Below are 21,453 nucleotides of genomic sequence, written 5' to 3' on the forward strand. Positions count from 1 at the left end.
TTATCAGAAAAAATATTTGTCATATCCTAACTTAGTGTGTTTTTAATTTATGAGTTATTTTCATACAATGATTATTAGCTAAAACATAATCAAATAAATAAAATTTAATTATACAATAGTTGAGTGCTAAAAATATATTCAAATGTTTATACAACATTAATCTAAAATAAAACATAAGCATTTAAAAGATATGCTAAAAAATCTTTAAGACTTTATATGATACTTATAAACGTAATCACAAAAAATATGATGAAAAAATAACTCATTATATTTATAATTTTATATAGAGAATATAGAGGTGAGATATTATCCAATACAATTTGAATTTTATTTATTGAGTTATTTAAGAATCAAATATTTTCTATAATCACATTTTCAACAAATAAATGCTTACACAAACGCATTTATAATTGTTAATATTCTACATATACAATCAAAAATCAATGTTAATATTCCACCTATATGAATGGGAAATATAATGTTTCAATACATGATTTATTGATATAAAAAATATATGTATATTATATTTGCATTATGCATAAACAAAGAAGCGACTCGTGCAAGTGCACGGGTACACTGCTAGTTGTATGGAAAAAAAAGGAATGTTACCGTTTTAAAAAAAAATATACTCATGAAAGTAACATTTCCTATAATCTTAAAATGTGAAAGAGGTGATAATGTTTAAATTCCCACACCTTTTTAGATGATAATGATAGATTCATACAAGAATGTTAAGTTTTTGTGTAAAATGACTTGTGTATCTTTTTTCTTTTACTCTTTTCGTTTATTTGCTAAAATACATTTCTTATACTAAACACCTAAATTGTGAGCATTTTAGATGTACAATTTTGTTGTTTTGGTGAGGCCACTATAGATTGCCCCTAATGTACCCTTATTAGGAAGGGTGAGGGAATGGAATACATTGGTTGTCCTACAAATTATCCTACTGCATATATTATTGATCTGTGATTTATTGAAAAAATATATTTAAATTAAAAAATTAATAATTAACTATTTTTTAATCAATCAAAGCTGATAATACATACAATGATACAACTTGTGAGACAACAAATGCGTATCAGTAAGAAAAATGGAGATGGGAAACGTGGGATGAAGAGTTATTGCTAAACAAACCTACCCCTCTTGATGATCTTTGATGCAATATGGAATATGCTGAGAGGCTGATCTCAATCAATCTCCCTCCAACTTCTGAAGCCATGTGACTGGATCCACTAGCACATGCTATCTTACTCAACTTTATTGACTAGTATAAAATTACAATTAGTTTTTATTTATTTATAAAAATGTAATCAAGCCATCAAGATAGAAAGCAACTCAATAATTAGAAGTCAGGACAGACCATAGAAAATTATGGGCATACCATTGAGAAAGATTTAGATTTAAATTTAAATGTTTTGTTTATTGGACATACTTTATAATAAAACATCAAGTTGCCTAATCCATAGACCACCACCTCACACATTGAAACTAATTTTTCTACACTACCAAATGTAACCCCTCACTATATGGTAAAGAATTAATTTCTTTCCATGTGTGTAATTGTCCCTCCCAACAAGTGTCGTGTTTAGAAATGAAACCTTTTACCTTTTGATCACCCTAAAGATCTAGCAAGACCTTTCCACTAATAAAACAATGCCTTGTTGGACTCACCTGAAACTATGATATGAAAGGATAACTGATTTTTGTAGGAAAGTTGTGATAAAGGAAACTGATTGACCAAAGAGCCATAATAGCATATATATATATATATATATAAGAACAAAGTACAGCTATTACAAATAATCTCCACAAGAAAGATGTACCACTTTCCAAATTGTGAAACCTGCTAGTGTCTCTCACAGTAAAACTACAAACTTTTCATGTGTGATAATAACCCCCTCAATGAAATCATTAAATTTAATTATTTATTATAATAAGCAAACTCTGATTGCATCAATTCCTCTTTGTCATTGATACAATCAAGTCCATTTCTGTCTCCTTCAGTACTTGATATACCATCCTGCTGCCAAAACCCATCTCAAAATTTTGATACCAAACCAGATTTACCATCCTTTACATTGGTGTCAAAAAAACCACAGACTTCAGTACTTCACAAATACAAAGAATTTGCACTCACATTAGACATTGTATCTCACTAGTTATAAGGATAGACCAGGAATTAATGATTTATAACTATCAGAAAAGATACAATGTATTATATATAGGTGTGAAGAAACTTTCAATTTTTACACACAAACATTTGCTCTTTGGCACATACTCTATTGTCAACAACACTACACAAGTAAAGAAGTGAACTAGGAGTTTTGTCATTCACAAACATACCGTAGAGGTATTCTGAGATATACATATTACAGATATTACATCTGGACTATTCAAACAGTGGCTGGTACTGGAGTTGAAGGAGGGACCTTATTTTCAGTTGGGATTTCTACAAACTCAGACAGTAGAGCACGGAATTCATCTCCGGTCAATGTCTCCTTCTCCACAAGGATTTCCACAATCTTATCAATTGCCTCACGGTTGTTCCTTATGTGGGTCAATGCAATTTCATATGCTTCATCAGAGAGTCTCTTGACTGCTGCGTCAATGTCTTCTGCAAGCTTTTCTGACATTGAGTTCCTTGCCATCATTCTCATGATAACATCCCCACTTTGTGATGCGTCCATAAGTGACCAAGGACCAATATCGGACATTCCAAAAGTAACCACCATCTGAAAGAGTATCATATATACTTACTGAATCAGCATAGGCAGATAAGGAAGGAAAGGAAGATCAAAACATTCTTGCACAAGGAAAATTGAAAGTTCATTCCTTCAAAATGCAAAAGCACCAGTTTTTGATCAAGACCAAAAGTTTAGTTTCAGCCATTTAAGAAATCATGTGTTGTGATATTTCACAGATCTCGCCAATTAATCTAAGCTAACAACATTACTCTGAGGAGGATATAACACGCCACAATAGTATATATGTATGAATGTTATGTCAATGAACAAGTACCTGTTTTGCCAAACCGGTAATTTGCTGCAAATCACCAGCTGCTCCAGTTGTAACCTCTGGTTCACCAAAAATAATTTCCTCCGCAGCTCTACCACCTAGCCCTCCAACAATTCTTGCAAAGAGTTGTTGTTTGGATATCAGAGTTGGGTCATCAGAGGGAATGAACCATGTAAGACCCCGAGCTTGACCACGGGGAACTAGTGTTACCTTTTGTACCGCATCATGACCAGGAGTCAAAGTTCTACAAGCAAGTATAAATACATGTTTCAGAAAGCTTTTCAGAAATTGTTTACTATAACAGCTTCTAAATGTTAACACCGGATGCTTCTGGCTTAAGCGCATTTACAAGGGTTATGTAAAATGAAGTCATGAAGACAACAGTCAACAATACTTGGCTTTCATTGCTATCTTACACAATACTTGAAAGACCAAAAGAAATCCTAATTTCTTACCCACAAATGGCATGCCCAACTTCATGATACGCCACTAAGCTTTTGCTCTTCCCATCTGTCATTACTGTTCCTTCCATTCCAGCCACAATCCTATCAATCGAATCATCAACCTCTTTAGATGAGATTGCTGACTTTCCACGCCGACCAGCTAATATAGCAGCCTCGTTCAGAAGATTTGCAAGATCAGCTCCACTAAAACCAGGTGTTCTCATTGCAACTACTTCAAGAGAAACATCAGCATCAAACTTTTTGTTGCTACCATGAACCTTTAGGATTTCAGTCCTTCCCCTTACATCTGGAACATCAACTGTTACCTGCAAATGCATTGTGTTCAGCAATGTAATAAAAGCATTAAAAAGGGAAGCCCGATGCATGAGGCTCCCACCTATTGGGGTCTGGGAGGGTAGATGTGCAGCCCTACCCTCGCAAGCGAATAGGTTGTTTCCATGAATAAAAGCATTAGACATTTCATAATATAATCATACCTGTCTGTCAAACCGACCCGGTCTCAATAAGGCAGAGTCAAGAATGTCGGCTCTGTTAGTTGCTGCAACAACAATGATACCAGTATTACCCTCAAACCCATCCATTTCTGTCAAAAGTTGGTTGAGGGTCTGTTCTCTTTCATCATTCCCTCCTCCAATTCCGGTCCCTCTTTGTCTTCCAACAGCATCAATTTCATCAACGAACACAATACATGGGGCATTCTCTTTGGCCTTCTTGAACAAATCACGTACCCGAGAAGCACCAACACCAACAAACATCTCAACAAACTCAGAACCTGAGATTGAGAAAAATGGAACACCAGCTTCACCAGCAATAGCCTTGGCTAACAGTGTCTTCCCTGTTCCTGGAGGACCAACAAGAAGAACTCCTTTTGGTATACGAGCTCCAACAGCAGTGAACCTTTCAGGCTTCTTCAGAAACTCTACCACCTCCATGAAATCCTGCTTGGCTTCATCCACCCCAGCAACATCATCAAATGTCACTCCAGTACTTGGTTCCATTTGAAACTTGGCTTTAGACTGACCAAAAGTAAGAGGAAATCCAGGTCCACCGGGACCTCCCATCCCTCCGGGTCGTCTTGAGAGGAGGAACAATCCTCCAATCAAGAGTAGAGGGAAAGCTAGATTCCCAATCAGGTTAAATAGAAGAGAACCTGAATCTTCTTGAGCATTATGAGCTGCAAAGTCAATATTTTTTTCCCTGAATTTCTGAAGGAGCTCTTGGTTAAGTCCAGGAAGTTGAACTCGAACACGCTGCAGCCTATTACCTAACTCGGGAGAAACAGCCTCAACAATAGCTATGGTTCCATTCTCATACAGATCCACTTTGTTAACTCTATCCTTGTCCAAATATTCGAGAAATCTGGAGTAAGACATTCTGGAGGAGGAAACACCTTGTTCATCAGCAGCATAAGCTTTGCTTCCACTTCCCAACAATGTAGATAAGCTAACTCCTGCATTTCCAAGCAACAATTTCATAAACCCCCTTCTCCCTTCATCCTGACTTTGGTCCAAGGAAGCCTTTATGAATACTGCTTTTGAGTTCGATCCCTTATTTGACGAAGAACGTCTCCAAGATGAGAAGAGATATCTGTGATTTAAGTCCTTGCCGAAAGTTTTTCTATTATTAGGAGTAGATAAAGCATTCCCAACAAGACATGCTGATGATGCTGCCATCTGCATCAAAAAGAGAATCCAAAATATGGGCTCTTCAAGACTTCTGTTCTAAACACTGACTAAGTTCAGTGATTACTGATTAGTATAGCAGGAAAAGAAATATTGAATAAATACCATTGTAGTTATAACACAATTTGTTATTACTTTGTGGTCAGCGGTTTCCTAAGCTCGGATAAAAGGTGGAGACTCGGTTAGGCAATGTTTTTTGTACTACCAAGGGTATCCCCTCACCTTTTGGGAAATAAACTAATCCCTTTCGAGGCTCATGGTTTCCCCTACCAACAAGTGTCGCTCCCAGGAGTCGAGCCCTTGACCTTGGGAATCCCAGTGGGGCCTTATACCACTAGACCAATGCCTTCTTGGTACTCGGTTAGGCAGTTGACAACCAACATTAAACTTTGTCAGATCTATACGATATGGATCTATGATATGCATCCACTTAATCGCTTACTGAATATCTTCACCTAACACCTTAATCTTTTCGGGTATGTTTGTAAGTTAAGTTTTGGATGAGAACGAAGTGAAATGAAAGACTTTAGAGTTATCTAACAAATATATTTTACTACTCTGAAGTCTTCATTTATTTTCCTTCCAAAATCCAATTCGCAAAGAGACCCTTAGGAAACATAGTTCATGATACTAAATGGTTGCCATGCAAACCAACCTATAAAATCCAACACCAACCAAGCCTATTGCACATGAATCAAACAATGTTTGTTTTATCCACAGACAAATTATTTAAAGCCAACATAGAAAATTAATTATATAAAAAAACTTATCAATATTGAGCCCTTGTGAAAATTTAAGAATGAAAGGTGACAAGTCAGCAACTTATCTATTATAGAAAATAAAATATGAGGTATTTATATTAAAGGGCCTACAATTAACAACAGAAACAATCAAATTACTAAAATGTTAATGAAGGAAAGGATAAAATCACAGGTAATAAGCATAAGAAGGACATGAATGAAGAGCCAAAAAATTTGGAGGAAGATAGAGATGAAAAGTGAAGAGAAAAGAAAGTAACACAAACCTGAAGAGGAAGAATGTGATAGAGAGAAAGAGAGAAGAGAGTAAAGGAGAATTGAGAGAGAAAAGGATGAAGGTGTTATATGCGAGTGTGTGGTTATGAGAGCATCTTATTTTATACACCGATAGCATTGAAAAATGAAAAAAAAAATGGAAAAAATGAAAGGAAAAGTGAAATATGAAAGAAATACTTATTCTTATCAAATAAAATGAGAAATATTTATTTTAAGAATTTAATATCTATACATAGAATATCTTTTACAATACTAATACGTAGATGTTAAGCATTGTATTAAAAATTAATAAATAAGTATTATTTAGGATTTATTTTAAAAGGAATTGAAATGTATGTAGGATAAGTGTTTTTTAACATTACAGTAATATTAAATTAATTATAAAAATCTGTGTGTGAAATGAAGGTAGTGGTTTCTTAGTTGTACTTGTGGGAAGGGGAAGGCATACGTGGCTTAAGCCTTCTCGTAACTCCTAAAGTTCCTAAATTGAGATTTTTTTTCTTCCGTTTATTTATTTATTTTTGAATGATAACTATATATAAATATGGCTTAAATAACGAAAAATGAGTATAACTTAAATATATTTTTTTATCTAACTTTGCTTATTTTCGAAGTTTATCCCTAAAGTATTAACCATATATCCCATTTATATTTAATATGATTTATACGCCAAAGGGTAATTCACTTGGTGAAATTCAAATTATCAAATCATATATAATACTTTATCATTTAACTAAATAATTTTTTGAGAAGTATAAATAACTGAAATATACATATAATTGTATTTAAAATTTCATTCATAAATAATCTGCTTGTGAGTTTAATTTTACAAGGGAATGAAGGGAAAACCAACTCTCAAATGTATTTCATGACTCTTAAAACTTCATTTTCCCTTCTCCAAATTTCAACCTGCAAATAGACTCTAATGCATTGGTATCCTGTTATAAGATCCCGCTAGATCTCAAGTCGAGCAAAAAGTTAAGTGTTCGATTCTTGAGAGCAACATTTGTTAAAAGAGACAATCATGCAACCGAAAGAAATTAATTCATCAATCATAGGTAGATGTGCGCATGATCTGACCCTACCCGCTCGTCTGCTATGGCCCGATTATGATCGGGTCCAAATTGGGTCGAGTCTCATCGGGTTTAGGGTCGGGTTCAGATTCAAAAATTAGACCCAATCAATCTTTAGGGGAAGGGTAGGGTCCGAGCCTGACCCGTCCTATAGTCACAATGTTTGTATGTGTCTTTATTCAAATGTGTGTATAGTAATGACATTTTTTGGTCGAAATTATCATTGATTCTTTAATTTTTTTCATAATATATACATGACTAATAATATATATACATATATCATTTTATATGTCAAATTACATATTTATAATAATAAATAATATTGCAAATATTTTATCAAAAATGAGTATGCATTAATTTAATTGGGTCTTGGATCGGATTCAAGTTTAAAGGCAGACCCAAACAATATGTATGATTGGGTTAGCTTCATGTCTAGATCTAAGTTCAAAAATGACCTGACCAACGTTTAAAGCTAGGTAAGGGATAAGCTCAAACTCGACTCAACCTAACTCATGCTTACCTCTATCATTGATAGGGAAATACCCTTAATATTAAAAAAAAATCAAAAAAGAAGAAGAAAGCTTCCGTTCAAAAATAAAAATAAAACTGTCCAACGTCGTCCACAGTCTTCAGAGGGTTTGGCAAAAGTATGACCATATAAAGTTAGGACACTCGAAAATCTTATATTACCAGTAAAGAATTTCCTTCAACTTTGATTATCAATTCATGATGACACGTCGCTCAATTTTCGTGGCTTCTATAACTTATCAACAATGTTATTAGTTTCCCATAATATATATAAAAGTCGTCTCATTTTCATAATATTACTATTTATCAATTTCCTCATTCAAGTTGCATGAAAATTTAGATTCCGCTATACACGAGAGGGTTTTATTGGAATTTATCCAATAAAAAAATACTACAATTAATGAGAAATGAATTCATAGGAGAATAATAACACCAATTTTAAAAACTTGACATACAACACAGTCATGACCTCTGCTACAATTAATGGACACACCATTTTTAATGAGAAATGAATTCATAGGAGAATAATAACAATTATAAAAGGACTTGAAAATATTATGCGAGTGCATAGATTATAAATGTCAAGGTTCATAAAATCATTACTGATATCTCATTTATTGATGACTCTACACTGTTCACATGACTCAAATAATAAGACTCCCATATATTTAAAACCTCCTTATAGGGGTCCTAAGAGGACCCAATTAGGTTAAACCTAGAAAACCCTTCCATGGCAATGCCACCCATTCTTATTATGATTACAATAATAATAATGCAGGTGGAGGACATTAAAAAATCAATGAGAATTATAATATGGAAATACTGAGCAAGATATGTGAATAAATAATTACCACACCACATGTACTAATTGTAATTTCAAATAATATATTTTGTTCTCTATCTTTATTACTTTATTTCCAATCAATAAGAAGAACCAAATAGGTCTAAGGTCTATCTCACGTGTCACCACTTATAATTGGTCAGAAAAATACTTAATTATTGAGTTTTTAACTTCAATGTATTTTTTCAACAGATCACAAAATAACACATGAAAGTGGTAAATTTCTCAGACATAAAATGTGAGTCTAAGGTAATCTCTACTCATCAAGTTTGATTATTATATTCTTCCAAGTCAGGGATCATATCTCATCTGATGAGAAAAATGACTGAGAAGCCATATATGTCAGCAAAAAGTTCCAGTTAAAAAATGAATTTCGGAAGATCTAATTTTATAAGACATCAAAGTATAAAGCCCGTGATTCAAAACCTGCATTCCCCCAATTACTTCAAGGCTCAAGCAGCGTGGGCAATCACAACTAACAATGTATAAAAGCATGGACCATGGCATGAATTAATTTGGGACAATAGGGAAGGAAAAAGGAAAATGGGACGCATACCCCAAGTCCGTGGGTAAACAAATTGTCAGTAAAATTATGATACATGTACTGATATACATTCCTGATAACTCTAAAACAAATCAGAGGTAAAAAAACCAAAAAGCAAAAGCCAATAAAAAATGGACAGGAAACATATATATTGATACCAGTGACTGATGATTGGCATACACAAATTCATCCTGCAAAATGAATGGGATTGAACTCTCCAGACGTAGTATAGCTCAAAACAAAGCCAGACAAACAGGCAGGCTGGAACTAGAATGTAATCTCACACGGGGCGTGAAATGTTCTTCCTCGGCATATAGGTTCTAGGTTTTCACCAGCATATGAACTTAGTGGTGACACTTCAACACCTGAATGAGGGGTAATGACATTTCATTAAAGGAAAGGGAAAGTTAGATAAGATAATCCTTTCTTTGGAAAAAATAAAATATTGTAACAGAAACTCTCCATGTATATATGTCTGAGTCAAGGCCCCTGGCCCACTTATATTTTCTTCTGTCCATGATTCCATGGTAAGTAAGAAAGAGGGAAAACTTGCCTGTTGCATATAAGGGCACCGAATGCGTTAAGAAGCCACCTGCAGCTACTACCCAACGTGTATGGAGTCGAAGAACAAGTTGTTTTGCACTATCTGGAGTATCATAATTGGATCCATTTGCATTTTTTACTGGTGCAAATTCCTCCTCTCGTAGTACCTGGACATGTATATAAAAAATGCCAAAGTAAGAGTCACACCAATAAGCAAGGATCATGCCTGGAAAGAAATTGCTCAGTTCATGTCAAAATTAGAGGAATCACCTCAAAAAGTGCGGTCGTAGGAGCATAGGGAAATGCATCAAATATAAACTGTTCAAGTTTTAATCCCATTTCATATCCATGAATGGAAGGGATTTTCTTCTCTGCAAGATGGTAACTGCACATAAAATCAATGCATTGATCAACATCTATCGAACATCCAAAAGAAGGTGGATCTAAGATAGAAATGGGTAAAAAGTAGCAATACTATTTTCGACTTCACCCACAATCAAACTTCATTAATCATTGAGTACATGTTAACCACTATTAATAGTTAAGTCAAATGATCAGCTGTTAGTTCCAATGATAAGTCAATATCAGTGCACTTGACATAGAACTGTTGTTAAATCTACTTAAATGTGGGTGATACAAACAGTGGTACAAGAAAACAACAACAACAACCAAATCTTTATCGCATTAGGTGGGGTCAGCTACATGGATCGAACGACGCTATAATGCTCTATCATAAATCATGTTCATTGACAAAGCATTCAACTCTAAGTCTTTCTTTATCATTTCCCCTATGATACAAGAAAGAAGTAACAAAATATATGTATAAATTGCATTGAACAGTACAGTAAAGCTGTTTATAATTTTATATGTCATGAGAAACCATATATAACATGCAGTGCTCACACTTCTCTTCTTTTCTCCTTTATAATTTCCGAACTGTGAATTGAATTCAGAAAAAAATTGTGATTAACCTTCCTAAGTAGTCCACGTTATCTGAATAAACCAGTGAAGTAGCCTCTTGATTATTTTTCTACCATCAAATTGCTATTCAACAATGTAATGTCCTTTATTATCTTGAATTTGGTTATATTATATGACATTAAGACTACAGAGTTGCATGACTTGAAATAAATAAATGTACTCACTTCGAATTCATATAACAAAGAGAAGCCAGATAGAATAAATAATGAGGGAAGGAGGGGTAAAAGAAGGCGACACACATACACACTATCCTTTTCAAGGCCATTTGCCACTTGGTTTAGAAAATCCAAAGTGAACATGTGTAAGCAGACCTGAAATTACAAGGTTAATAAGAAATCCAGAAGAGAACTTAAAATGCAGCCAGCAAAAGTAATAATCAACTTCTAAAATATGAATAAGGCAGCTGTGAGCAAACAAATCTATTTTTGGTTTATTTATGAATTACATATGAGTTATGACCACAAAAAACAGCATTTATCTTATAAACAACAGCAGCAATAACCTAGCTTTATCCCATTTTTGGTTATTGACAACCTAGACTTATATTCCCGTTGTGTCAAACAATGAATGACTTTGAATAGCTGATAATATATGATTTTATTAAAGCACAAAAGCTTGTAACTATCAAAAGTTGATATTTTGGCTTCCACTTAATTAGGAAATGTAGGGTGTTAACTATCAGGGGGTCTGCTGATCTGTTTAATTGTACTAAACCGCTTCCTTTTCAATCTAGAAGGTCATAACCAAATTCAAGGGAAATGATCCTCAAATCTATAACAAATTGGATGCGGAAAGAAAACATGAGATTATATAGAGGAAAAATAGACTGACATTACTCCAACAAAAACGAAGACGACCAGTTGCTTGATTGACTGCAGAAGCTAGTGAGGGGTCTAATTCGCTGTATTCAACAACAGTAAGAGGTCCACCTTTACCTCGTCGTACAAACACACCAACCTTTTCTTGCGGATATGCCTGTTATATAATGAAAAGACTTCTTAGTATAAAATATGTGAAGCACAAAATAGATAGAATAATTAAAGAAAACTCTAGTTATAATTTGCCTTATCTAATTTTCATAAATTACCAATCCTGAAAGTTACTTCATCACAGGAAAATATAGAACTTCAAACATATTAGAATTCAATTATTACATAGGCATGTATGTTTATGCATGCCTCCAATGTTTTTTATGTAAGCATGTCTCCAACAGATATCTATTTCTTCTGTTCCTAAAGAGCTGTGCGGCACCTTAACCATGAAGATGGAAAATAAAAATAAGGATGCAGCATGAGAGTGGAACCAAATAGTGGTCTATAACAAAGAACAAGATTTGGGAAGCCAGAGTTTGCCAGTCAAATTGCATTAGTTTGGAATTAAAATACAAGGAGATGCTGACCCTGTGTAAATGTTATATCCAATATATGAATTAATGTCAGACAGATCTGGAATCATGGCCCACCTGCTTAAGTAATTAGGTAGTTCTATTTTATATTTTTTTCCTGTTACACTTTCAATAGAGCAGATTTTTACAGTGTTGAGACCATAAGCTGGACCCTAAATTAGAATGCATGGAAATATGTATAACACAACTATCAGTTAGTTTATTAGGAAGGGAATAGCAAGAACTAATCCAGGTGTGTTTTTACCTTCTTCTGTCCCAGATTCATTGAATTACTTGAAGAACTGCATTTTTCTTCCAGTAATCGCAAGCAATATAAGAACAACAAAAGGAACTAAAAAGGAGGCGTCCTTGAAATAAACAATTCATTCAGAGTGATTACCGGTCAACTGCAGTTTTATTGCAGCCTCCATCTAATCATACACAATCATAACTTAATCTACAACTAGAGAACAAACAAAGGGGTGACCTTGCCCATTTATTTAAGAATGAACACTTCGAATACAATGCTAATTGTTTTAAGAGATAAGGCATATCCACAGGTAGGAAGCATTATTTCTTTGCATAAAGCAAAGAAATTAAAGTAATATATAACTTAACTTCTCAAGTTCAATGACTATTTTACAGAGATTGCTAAGAAGCTAGAGAGGAATTAATCGGTCTGTTACCTTGCGGACAACTTTTGCAGCAGCAGCTACACCTTTATCAATGAAGTAACCTAAAAAAGCTGGATCAGCAACTCGAACCTGTGTCATAAGTCCTTATCATCATGTTTTTAAATAGAAGGGGGCACTGACCAGGAAAACTGTCTAATTCAAGAGATAAAGTAGAAAGCAAAGGAAGTTCACCAATGCATTGTCGACACCATAGCAATCAATATACTTAATTCCTTTTGAGGCCATATCATCCAATAATTTGGTAGATTTCAGAGCTGAAATCCGAGAAAAAAACTACTATATTAAGTTGTGTTCTACCAATGTGTAAAAAATATTAATACAGTATATGTTAGCATCACAGATTGGAATAAGATATAAGAAGATAATATAAACATAAATACCTGAATACACTCCACCATTCCCATCAGGAGCCTTTGCTACCTGGTTTTAAAAGTTAAATTTTAAACAACCAGCCAGAGTTCAAAATAGACTCATAAGACACAAAGGAACTATACAGTGCAAAGGTAGCAACTAGCTAGATAGAACTAAAATTAGAGAGTAAAACCAAATGTTGCAGATAAATAGTCACCTCAAAGCTCAATGCTCATTCCTTAATTGGATACAAATGCAGGCCTTAAAATAATTGCAAAAGAGGGAGATAAAATAAAGGAGGTTTTATTTAATAATTTAATCAATTGTTATTATTAAAATGTCTTAATCAGTGGCATATGCTAAAATATTTTTGTGAAAACAGTGTCATACCATAAGGAGCCTGATATACTCCTCAATAATATCAGGGTATCAGTAAATAACTGTCTTTCTAACTAGCAATCCTCAATTTTAAATAGTGTCTCTCTTTAAAGCTCAATTGTTTATAAAATCCAACATATGTGAAAATCTTGCCGGGGCCATATAACTTTTTATGACAAGGGGAAGGATTTAGCGAGCAGAAAGAATAAGAGTATACAACTGATAAGAAGGATAAAGAGTACACAAAGAAACAGTTGATACGTAAAAAACAAAGGAAAAGAACCAGAAAAGAAAAATCAACTCAGAGGAGCTTTCTAATCTCTGCCAGTCCAGTACAAGGTTTAGAATTCCTAAACCAGGCAAAAAAGCAATAATCAAAACTTAATCATCCTATCACTTTGTAAGTCCATAAAAAATCTTTCATAAATTAAAAATTAAAACAAATAAGCTCCCTGCTAGTTGGTTTTCACTTTGAGTTTTGTTGAACCAACATTACTAAATGCCCATGCAAATCAGCACTTGATTTTAAGTCACTAGCAAGTGGTTATTATTCAGTGTTCTAAAACATTGAGTTTTTCTTCCTTAGAGGGAGTAGGGAACCAATATCATTATCTCTACTATTAGAAGTTTTGTAGTTTCATCCTTCATTGTCTATCCCAAAGGTCCTAAAAATTATTAATCTGTTTAGCATATTTATAATGCTAAAAAAAGGCAGCCTAGCGCATGATGCTCTCACTTGGTGGTCCTTTCTAGGAGGGTGATTGTACACAACATATCCCCCACAAACTCAGATTGTATCCAAGATTTGAACCCGTTACCAATAACATCACCATTATGCCGAGGCTCATCTTCTTAGCATACTTATTATATAGATCAATAAAATGGTAGGATTAAAGGTGAAATTAAATTATTAAATAAAATAGACTAGTGGAGTTTGTTTTTATTACTTTCTCACTTTTTTAATACACATAAATGTGTTCCCATTCTCAGTGAGATGAAAAATGAAGCAACCATTATGCCATTATACCTATTATGCTCATTTACAGTAAATTTCTATTCATATTCATATCCTTGAATTTCTTGTACCAGACACTTCATCTTGAACACTTAGTAGACCGCAAGATGCAGTAGCACCCAAATTCAAATTTGGATATGCTGAGACACATGCAGATACTCCAACTATGACATGATAAAATTCATAAACAATTTATCAGCAATCATAAATTGAATGGTAAACTCTTGGGCGCCATCATTTTTCTAGGTTTGTAGTTGACATCAATTTAATAAAGCAAAGAATGAGAAGAAAACATATTCAGCTTAAAACTAAAAGAAAGTAACAATACCCTGTATGGAGTCTCCATAATATATCTACCATCCTTGGAAACACAGGGGATGGTCCCTTGCTGGAAAAAGGTAACCTGTTTACAAGAGGCATGTCCAAAGTAAGCAAACCATTACAAAGCAAGTACTATCAATACGATAAAATTGAAAAGGTTTTGAAGGCATCTACCTGTTCTGCTTCGAGGCCAAAAAATTTATGACTTTCAAAGTATTTGCGTGTTGCGTCATCAGTAAAGGGACTGGTCATTATGTACCAGTGTATTTGCACCAAAGCAGAATCTGCAAAACACTAACTGATGAGAACAACACATGGAATAATGCAGGAATAAACTGAGGCAAGACAAATAGACTTACTCTCATTAGAAGCGTGAGCAGCTAGTCTCTGTACACACAAAATCCTCTCAGCTTGGAGTTGAAAAAGTGATTTTCCAGATGGAAGCCCAATATCTAAATAAAATATAATAATAAATAAAGAACATATATAATTCATGATTTACTGTCAAAGCACATTGTCACAAAAAACACAACTTGCAGTTAAATAAATTAATCAATGACTAAATAAATAAAGGAAGGCTTATGAAAATTTCAGAGGAGTGCAGACTATCCTTTACCTACGTTTATACAATTCAGTAGTCACACATAGCAAAAACTTTGGAAATACAAACGGGAAAGAGAATTCAAGGAGATGAGAGGAAATGCAATCAGTGTTCATATTTAGACTCAGTCCAAATATTTCATTGGTCCTAGAATCAGAAATATCCAGTTGCCTTGTACTTTTACATGCAAGTATTACCTTGTTGTAAGTTGCAACCTTCCCATGCCCAACATTCAACTACTAACTTGCTTCCCACAAAAATGAAAAGAAATAACAGAAGAAACATACAAACCTTTTTTAAAGTAGAGGACAAATTTCATCTATGGACCAAAATCGCTCATCAGACCTCAATCAAATGATGAATAGAATGAATAGATTATTTTAACATTATATGGAATTTTTATACATTTCTCAGTGCAACAACATTTTTTTAGTTAAATTTTAACACTGTGAACTTCAAATGCTTTTTTTCTATATAACGTGAGAGTACTCACTGAAACATCCTTTTGGATCTGAACTTCCAAGCCGAGTCCCCTGCATTTTAAGTTTTGGACATTCTTTAGTCAGCCAAACAGAGACTAGTTGAAATTTAACAGTTAAGAGTGAAGACTAAATGCTACATAACATTCATTCCTCCATCTGTAAACATCCCACACCATTCAATAACAACTAGTCAATGACAGACAGCTATAAACTATATTAATGTTCTAGTGTTTCTTTAATTTTATCAATAATGATAAAATCAAAGAGTTTTCAAGATTCCAATATGATACATCTTCATTTTTTTTTCTTAATGCGTTATTTCATTGTTCCCTTTTCTATTTTTTATTTATAAAATAGTTCTCATTTCTGTTTTGTATTTAAAGTGGGTTTTACTTTTGGGAATAGAGTATCTCCTTGTATAAGGAGATAAGTTATCTCCTCCTGCCAGTGAAATCATCACATGTGTTATGTTTCATCATTTTCTATAAAAATATTTTTAAAAATAAACAAAATAGCACACATGTCACATTTTTACTGGTTAAAGGAGATAAGTTATCTCCTTATATGAGGAGATACATTATTCTCTTTACTTTTTATTGTCTTTAATTTAACAGCATGTGACAGTTAAATGACTCATTAGTGGTTTGAATTTTAATGAGATTTGTATTATGGACTAAATTATTTTCATTTATATATCAATAGTTAGGACGTTAAATTCGGCCAATAGTCGTTTGTACTTTTTATTTGGCAACTCTCAAGTATGAAGTCTTAACCAAAGTTCTGTGAACAAGTGCTGTACATCAATAGAGACTATTTTTCTGCATTAACTTATATATTTATCGAAAATGCATGGCTAATAGTAACAAATTTGCATGTAAACATTTTGTTATTCAGGCCTTCATGTTAAGTGATTTGCTATAGGGATAACCCATATAGTAATTAACATGGAGACAAGACAAGAGGGTATTATAATAATAATAGTAATAAATAATAAAATCAACAATGATAGTGATCAATCGTGATAAAAAGGAACAAACAACAAATAATATCTGAATATTTCAGAGGTAATTTACCAAGAAGATGAGCATTTACAAATTCTATTTGTAACCTCAGTTTTGACTTTTGAGACTATATCACAAATACACTATTGATTTAATTATTAAAAAACCACGAGTTGATTAAAACAAACTAGCTAGATAACTTAAAGAAATGGGACTAAAGTTAAATTTTAATTATTATGATTTAAAAGTGTGGATGCCCCTAACCAAATGGTATTTATATTTTTTTGCATTGTGGTGGAACCCAAGTACCCAACGACATGAGAGAGATAATGGCAGCCCTTTTAAAAAAGAAGATAATGGCAGCCTTTTAGAAAAAGAAGATAAGGGAAGCCCTTTTAAAAATGAAGCTTTACTGTGCTTAATGATTACAACAAACCAAGTTAAAGTCACTAGGTTTTCTACCCTAATAAGAAATCAATTACCTATTATTATATGTGAAAAAACAAAATATGCATTATAGTAGCATACAATCATACTTGAAAGTAGGGTGAACATGACCATGCCCTACCCGCTCACCCAGCACGGTCCGATCATGATCGGGTCCGAATAGGGTCGGGTCTAGGGTCAGGTTCGGGTTCCAAAAATAGACTCAGTCAATATTTATGATCGGGGAGAGACCAAACATGACCCGACCCGTCTTGTCCTAGGGTCACTCGCTCATCACTTTTGTATATGTTTCTACTCAAATGCAATGTGTATAGAGTAATGATACCTTTTAGAAGAAAATATCATTTATTCTTTAATTTTTCCACAACATATATAATTAATAATATATATATACATATATTATTTTATATATCAAACTACATATTCATAATAATAAATAATATTGAGAAGTCTTTTTCTAAAATGAATATGCATTATATTTAATCGAGTCTAAGGTCGGATCGGGTTTAAAGGCTGACCCGATCGCTATTTAGGGTTGGATTAGCTTTGGGTCTATGACCGATTCAAAAAAGTGACTCAACCAATATTTAGGGTCAGGTAAGGACAAGCCTAAACCCATCCCAACCCGGCTCATGTTTACCCTACTTCAAAGCAGATTATTCATGTTCAAAATAGCATCTTTCGGATTATCACCTTTTTAGCCAATGATGTTGCTTTTTAGGGACAGTCACTATGGACGATCGACAAGTTTTAAGTACATCGGGCCGGGTAAGGACAAGTTTAAACCCGTCCCAACCCGGCACATATTTACCCTACTTCAAAGCAGATTATTAAGTTCAAAATAGCATCTTTCGGATTATCACCTTTTTAGCCAATGATGTTGCTTTTTAGGAGCAGTCACTATGGACGATCGACAAGTTTTAAGTACATCCCACTAATGGAGAACATTCTCATAAAGGGAAGAATAATAACAAAATTTGATAGACCGATGGCCGGATCATATTGCTTATTATCTTTATCATGGTATCATCATATCATAATCCCCTGTTAGTAATTAAAGTTCACCTGAACAATTAAACCAAAAGGCATCACTGCATTTGCACGTAGATTGAAATTCTAAATATATCCCTAGCATCATCACAGACAATAAAGAAATAACCATCCTTATTATAGTTTTTATGGCTAAACTTTTAAAAAAAATTATATACTCTCTATCTCAAAAATCGATTTTACATTCATAAATTTGTTGATTAAGTCTGTTCATATTAAAAATTAAATATTACATAAATATTAAAATCATCTTAAACTCAATCTAAAGAAGCTGAATAAAGACATGATTATATCACATTGAAATTAAAACTTAGAAGTTGCCATACTCATTTTTTTGGTAAGGAGCTAATTATTTCGTGATACGTAGTTGCCCTCCCAACGAGGGATGCAATTTGTTGTCCCCATACTTAGTGTCACTCCATGTATCATGACTTTGTGATTGGTTGAAAAAAATATATTTAAGTTAAATTTTAATTTTTAAGTAATTTCCTAACCAATATAAAATCATGGCATATGTAGTGACTTTAAGTGTGGGACAACAGATGTGCACCCCCAACAAGTATCATTTTCAAGAATCAAATTCTTAACATTTTAATTATCCTAAGAATCTAGTAAAATCTTATACTATTAGATTAACACCTTATTGATAAACTTATTAAATAACATAACAAATTACACTCCACAATCACAATTTCAATGTCATTGTGACACAATTGCACTCACATTGATCATATTTTCCCATATTTTCCATAATTGCAAACGTAACATCAAAAATAACAAACAATACATTATTAGTTATGACATTATTTAATACTGAATATATTAAAATTAAAATTTAATGTTAAATAGACAGGCAAATTACAGTTTTATTTAAATGACACGTGATACATTTTTTCCTCCAACACAAAACTTCCTTGATATATTTTAAGTGATTACATCATATACCCTATTTAAGGAAGTGCCTTAATGATACAGTTTATACTTTATACTTGCCTTCTGTCTAAAATTAGGTCACTGTAGTATTAGAAAGCAAACAAGAGAATCCCAAGTTAAACCTTCACACGAGGGGAGGTAAATGCAATTTCTCATAAATAATGTGACTATATGTCTATATCATTCTACGAAATTATAAAAATAGAAAGATAAAGATATATCTCCGAAAAGAGTTAGTGAAAAGATTATAAATATAATTACCTGGCCACCAGATAAAAGCAAGACAGCTAACTTGCCGTCAGAAATAGCCTTCAATCCCATCTTCCACCATCTCTCTCTTTCCTCCATACTTCTCTCCTCCACCATCGATACGGTACTCTCCGCCACCGCTTCTATCGCCGCCGCCGGTAGCCCTGAACAACCATTCATTAATCATGCATGCACGTGATGAGAAGAAATTAAACTTCCAAATTCCATCAAAACAAAACAATACAATACCATGAGATCGAAGTGAACACCGAATAATCCGATCGATTCTCGAAAGATCTAAACTCTGCATCGCAAGAATAATATAATTGGATTGATTAATTAAATTTGATTCAAAATTCGAAAACGAGAATGAAATAAAGTTGAGGTGGAAATCTTAACCTAAAGCTTCGATTCAATGAAGTCGCGGTGAAACAGCATTGAATCGAAAGCAAAACGATGACTCACGGAACATTATGGAAAGATGAAGAAGCAGAATTTCGCGATTGGAAATTTAAACACACTGAATGAATTTTGAATTTACCTCGATGTCCTTGACGAGAAGGTCGCGTTCATCTGGAGAGAGCTCATTCCAGAGGGCAAAAGCGTCTTCTTGACCGTAGTCCTTGAGTCTCTCGAGGAGAGCTTGAGGTGGCGGTGGCGGCGGAGAAACGACGGCGTTGGTTTCGAATCCCGGCGACGAAGTTTCTCTCATTTTAGATTTCGATTTGAGATCTCAGAGTGAGTGATTTGGGGTGGTTGAGTGTTAATGTAATGTTTGGATTACAGACAGAAACAGTGGCGAGGAAGACAAGAATCAAATCAGTAACCAACTGCTTCAACTCACGTCAAATTACCATATTACCCCTCCTTTCACTCTCACATTCATATTTTATAAACATCACTATAAGAATAAATACCTTGTCAATGATTATATTATCAAAAAAAATTCAACCCTGCCAAAAGTTGTAATTATATTTTCATGGTATAATTTTATTTTGACTATTTTTATTGTACACAATATATAAATTATCTAACCATATTGAACATAATCTTTTTTGTCTTTTGAAGTGGATGTAAAGATAATAATAGTAATAACTAATGTTTGGACTTTATCCGTTTAGCCAAAAAGATTCATATGTTATCTAAGTTGAAAATCATTTGCTTAAACCCCTTTTACTTATACTGCCATATATTAACTATTTGATTTTAAATTTTTATTGTAATTTGATTTACTCTATTCTAGTATTTTGTAAATTACCAAAACCACAATTGCTATATATTTTGATGGAAATGAGTCCAATGGAGTTGAACGGTTCAACTCATTAACTCGGTTGGTTCAGCTCGAATGATGATTACTTATTTAATATATAAAATTAATTATTTTTTACATATACTTAATACACATATTATCTAGAGATGGTAAAATGGGCATTGCTCGCGGGCGCGTCCACATAGCCCGTATTTTTTGTAGGTAGGGCATACAAAATTTGTTTATTTGCCTGTTTTACCCGCCAAGTCGGACATTTCCATTGGGCATGCAGGTGGCCCATAAATATAATTTAAGGAAAAAGTAAGAAAATTTTAAATAAGTTATGATGTAATGTTATTTTTAATCCCTAAAAAAGTTGTAATCTAATGTGATTTGTTAAACTTCATATAAAATATCAAAAAATATGTGTCATTTCATTTATTGTATGAATTTTTTATTTTTTTAATTATTCAACAGTGTCCACGGGCCACCTGTTAGCCCATTTTAAAACGGACATGACAATAAATTTTGTCCATTAATCAATGTGGACATGTCCGCGCCCACTTAAATTTTTGAAGGCATTTGCGAGAGC

The 21,453-nt window shown here is 33.5% G+C and overlaps 2 protein-coding genes across 4 annotated transcripts; both read right to left on the reverse strand.

The window, feature by feature from the left end:
• LOC109362370 (ATP-dependent zinc metalloprotease FTSH 2, chloroplastic) lies at window positions 2,169–6,335 on the reverse strand. 3 transcript variants are annotated; one of them, XM_019608105.1, is made up of 5 exons: window positions 6,186–6,335; window positions 3,956–5,195; window positions 3,471–3,784; window positions 3,019–3,259; window positions 2,169–2,732 (listed from the first exon to the last, which is right to left on the reverse strand). In XM_019608105.1, the coding sequence occupies exons 1-5, from the start codon at window positions 6,311–6,313 to the stop codon at window positions 2,394–2,396; spliced, it is 2,262 nt and encodes a 753-aa protein (XP_019463650.1). In that variant the 5' UTR covers window positions 6,314–6,335; the 3' UTR covers window positions 2,169–2,393. The 3 variants fall into 3 exon arrangements, with proteins under 3 accessions (XP_019463650.1, XP_019463652.1, XP_019463651.1); XM_019608107.1 differs by having other exon boundaries at window positions 3,956–5,152; window positions 6,186–6,309; XM_019608106.1 differs by lacking the exon at window positions 6,186–6,335 and adding an exon at window positions 5,267–5,284 and having other exon boundaries at window positions 3,956–5,152.
• Window positions 9,144–20,475, reverse strand: LOC109362739 (UDP-N-acetylglucosamine diphosphorylase 1-like). Its single transcript, XM_019608742.1, has 15 exons — window positions 20,154–20,475; window positions 19,862–19,916; window positions 19,625–19,776; window positions 15,944–15,983; window positions 15,209–15,301; window positions 15,024–15,133; window positions 14,857–14,931; window positions 13,165–13,204; window positions 12,956–13,038; window positions 12,776–12,853; window positions 11,537–11,680; window positions 10,949–11,016; window positions 9,995–10,109; window positions 9,735–9,891; window positions 9,144–9,546 (listed from the first exon to the last, which is right to left on the reverse strand). The coding sequence occupies exons 1-15, from the start codon at window positions 20,322–20,324 to the stop codon at window positions 9,449–9,451; spliced, it is 1,479 nt and encodes a 492-aa protein (XP_019464287.1). The 5' UTR covers window positions 20,325–20,475; the 3' UTR covers window positions 9,144–9,448.

This window comes from Lupinus angustifolius, chromosome LG12 (genome assembly GCF_001865875.1).
Source record: "Lupinus angustifolius cultivar Tanjil chromosome LG12, LupAngTanjil_v1.0, whole genome shotgun sequence".
NCBI classification, from domain to species: Eukaryota; Viridiplantae; Streptophyta; class Magnoliopsida; order Fabales; family Fabaceae; genus Lupinus; species Lupinus angustifolius.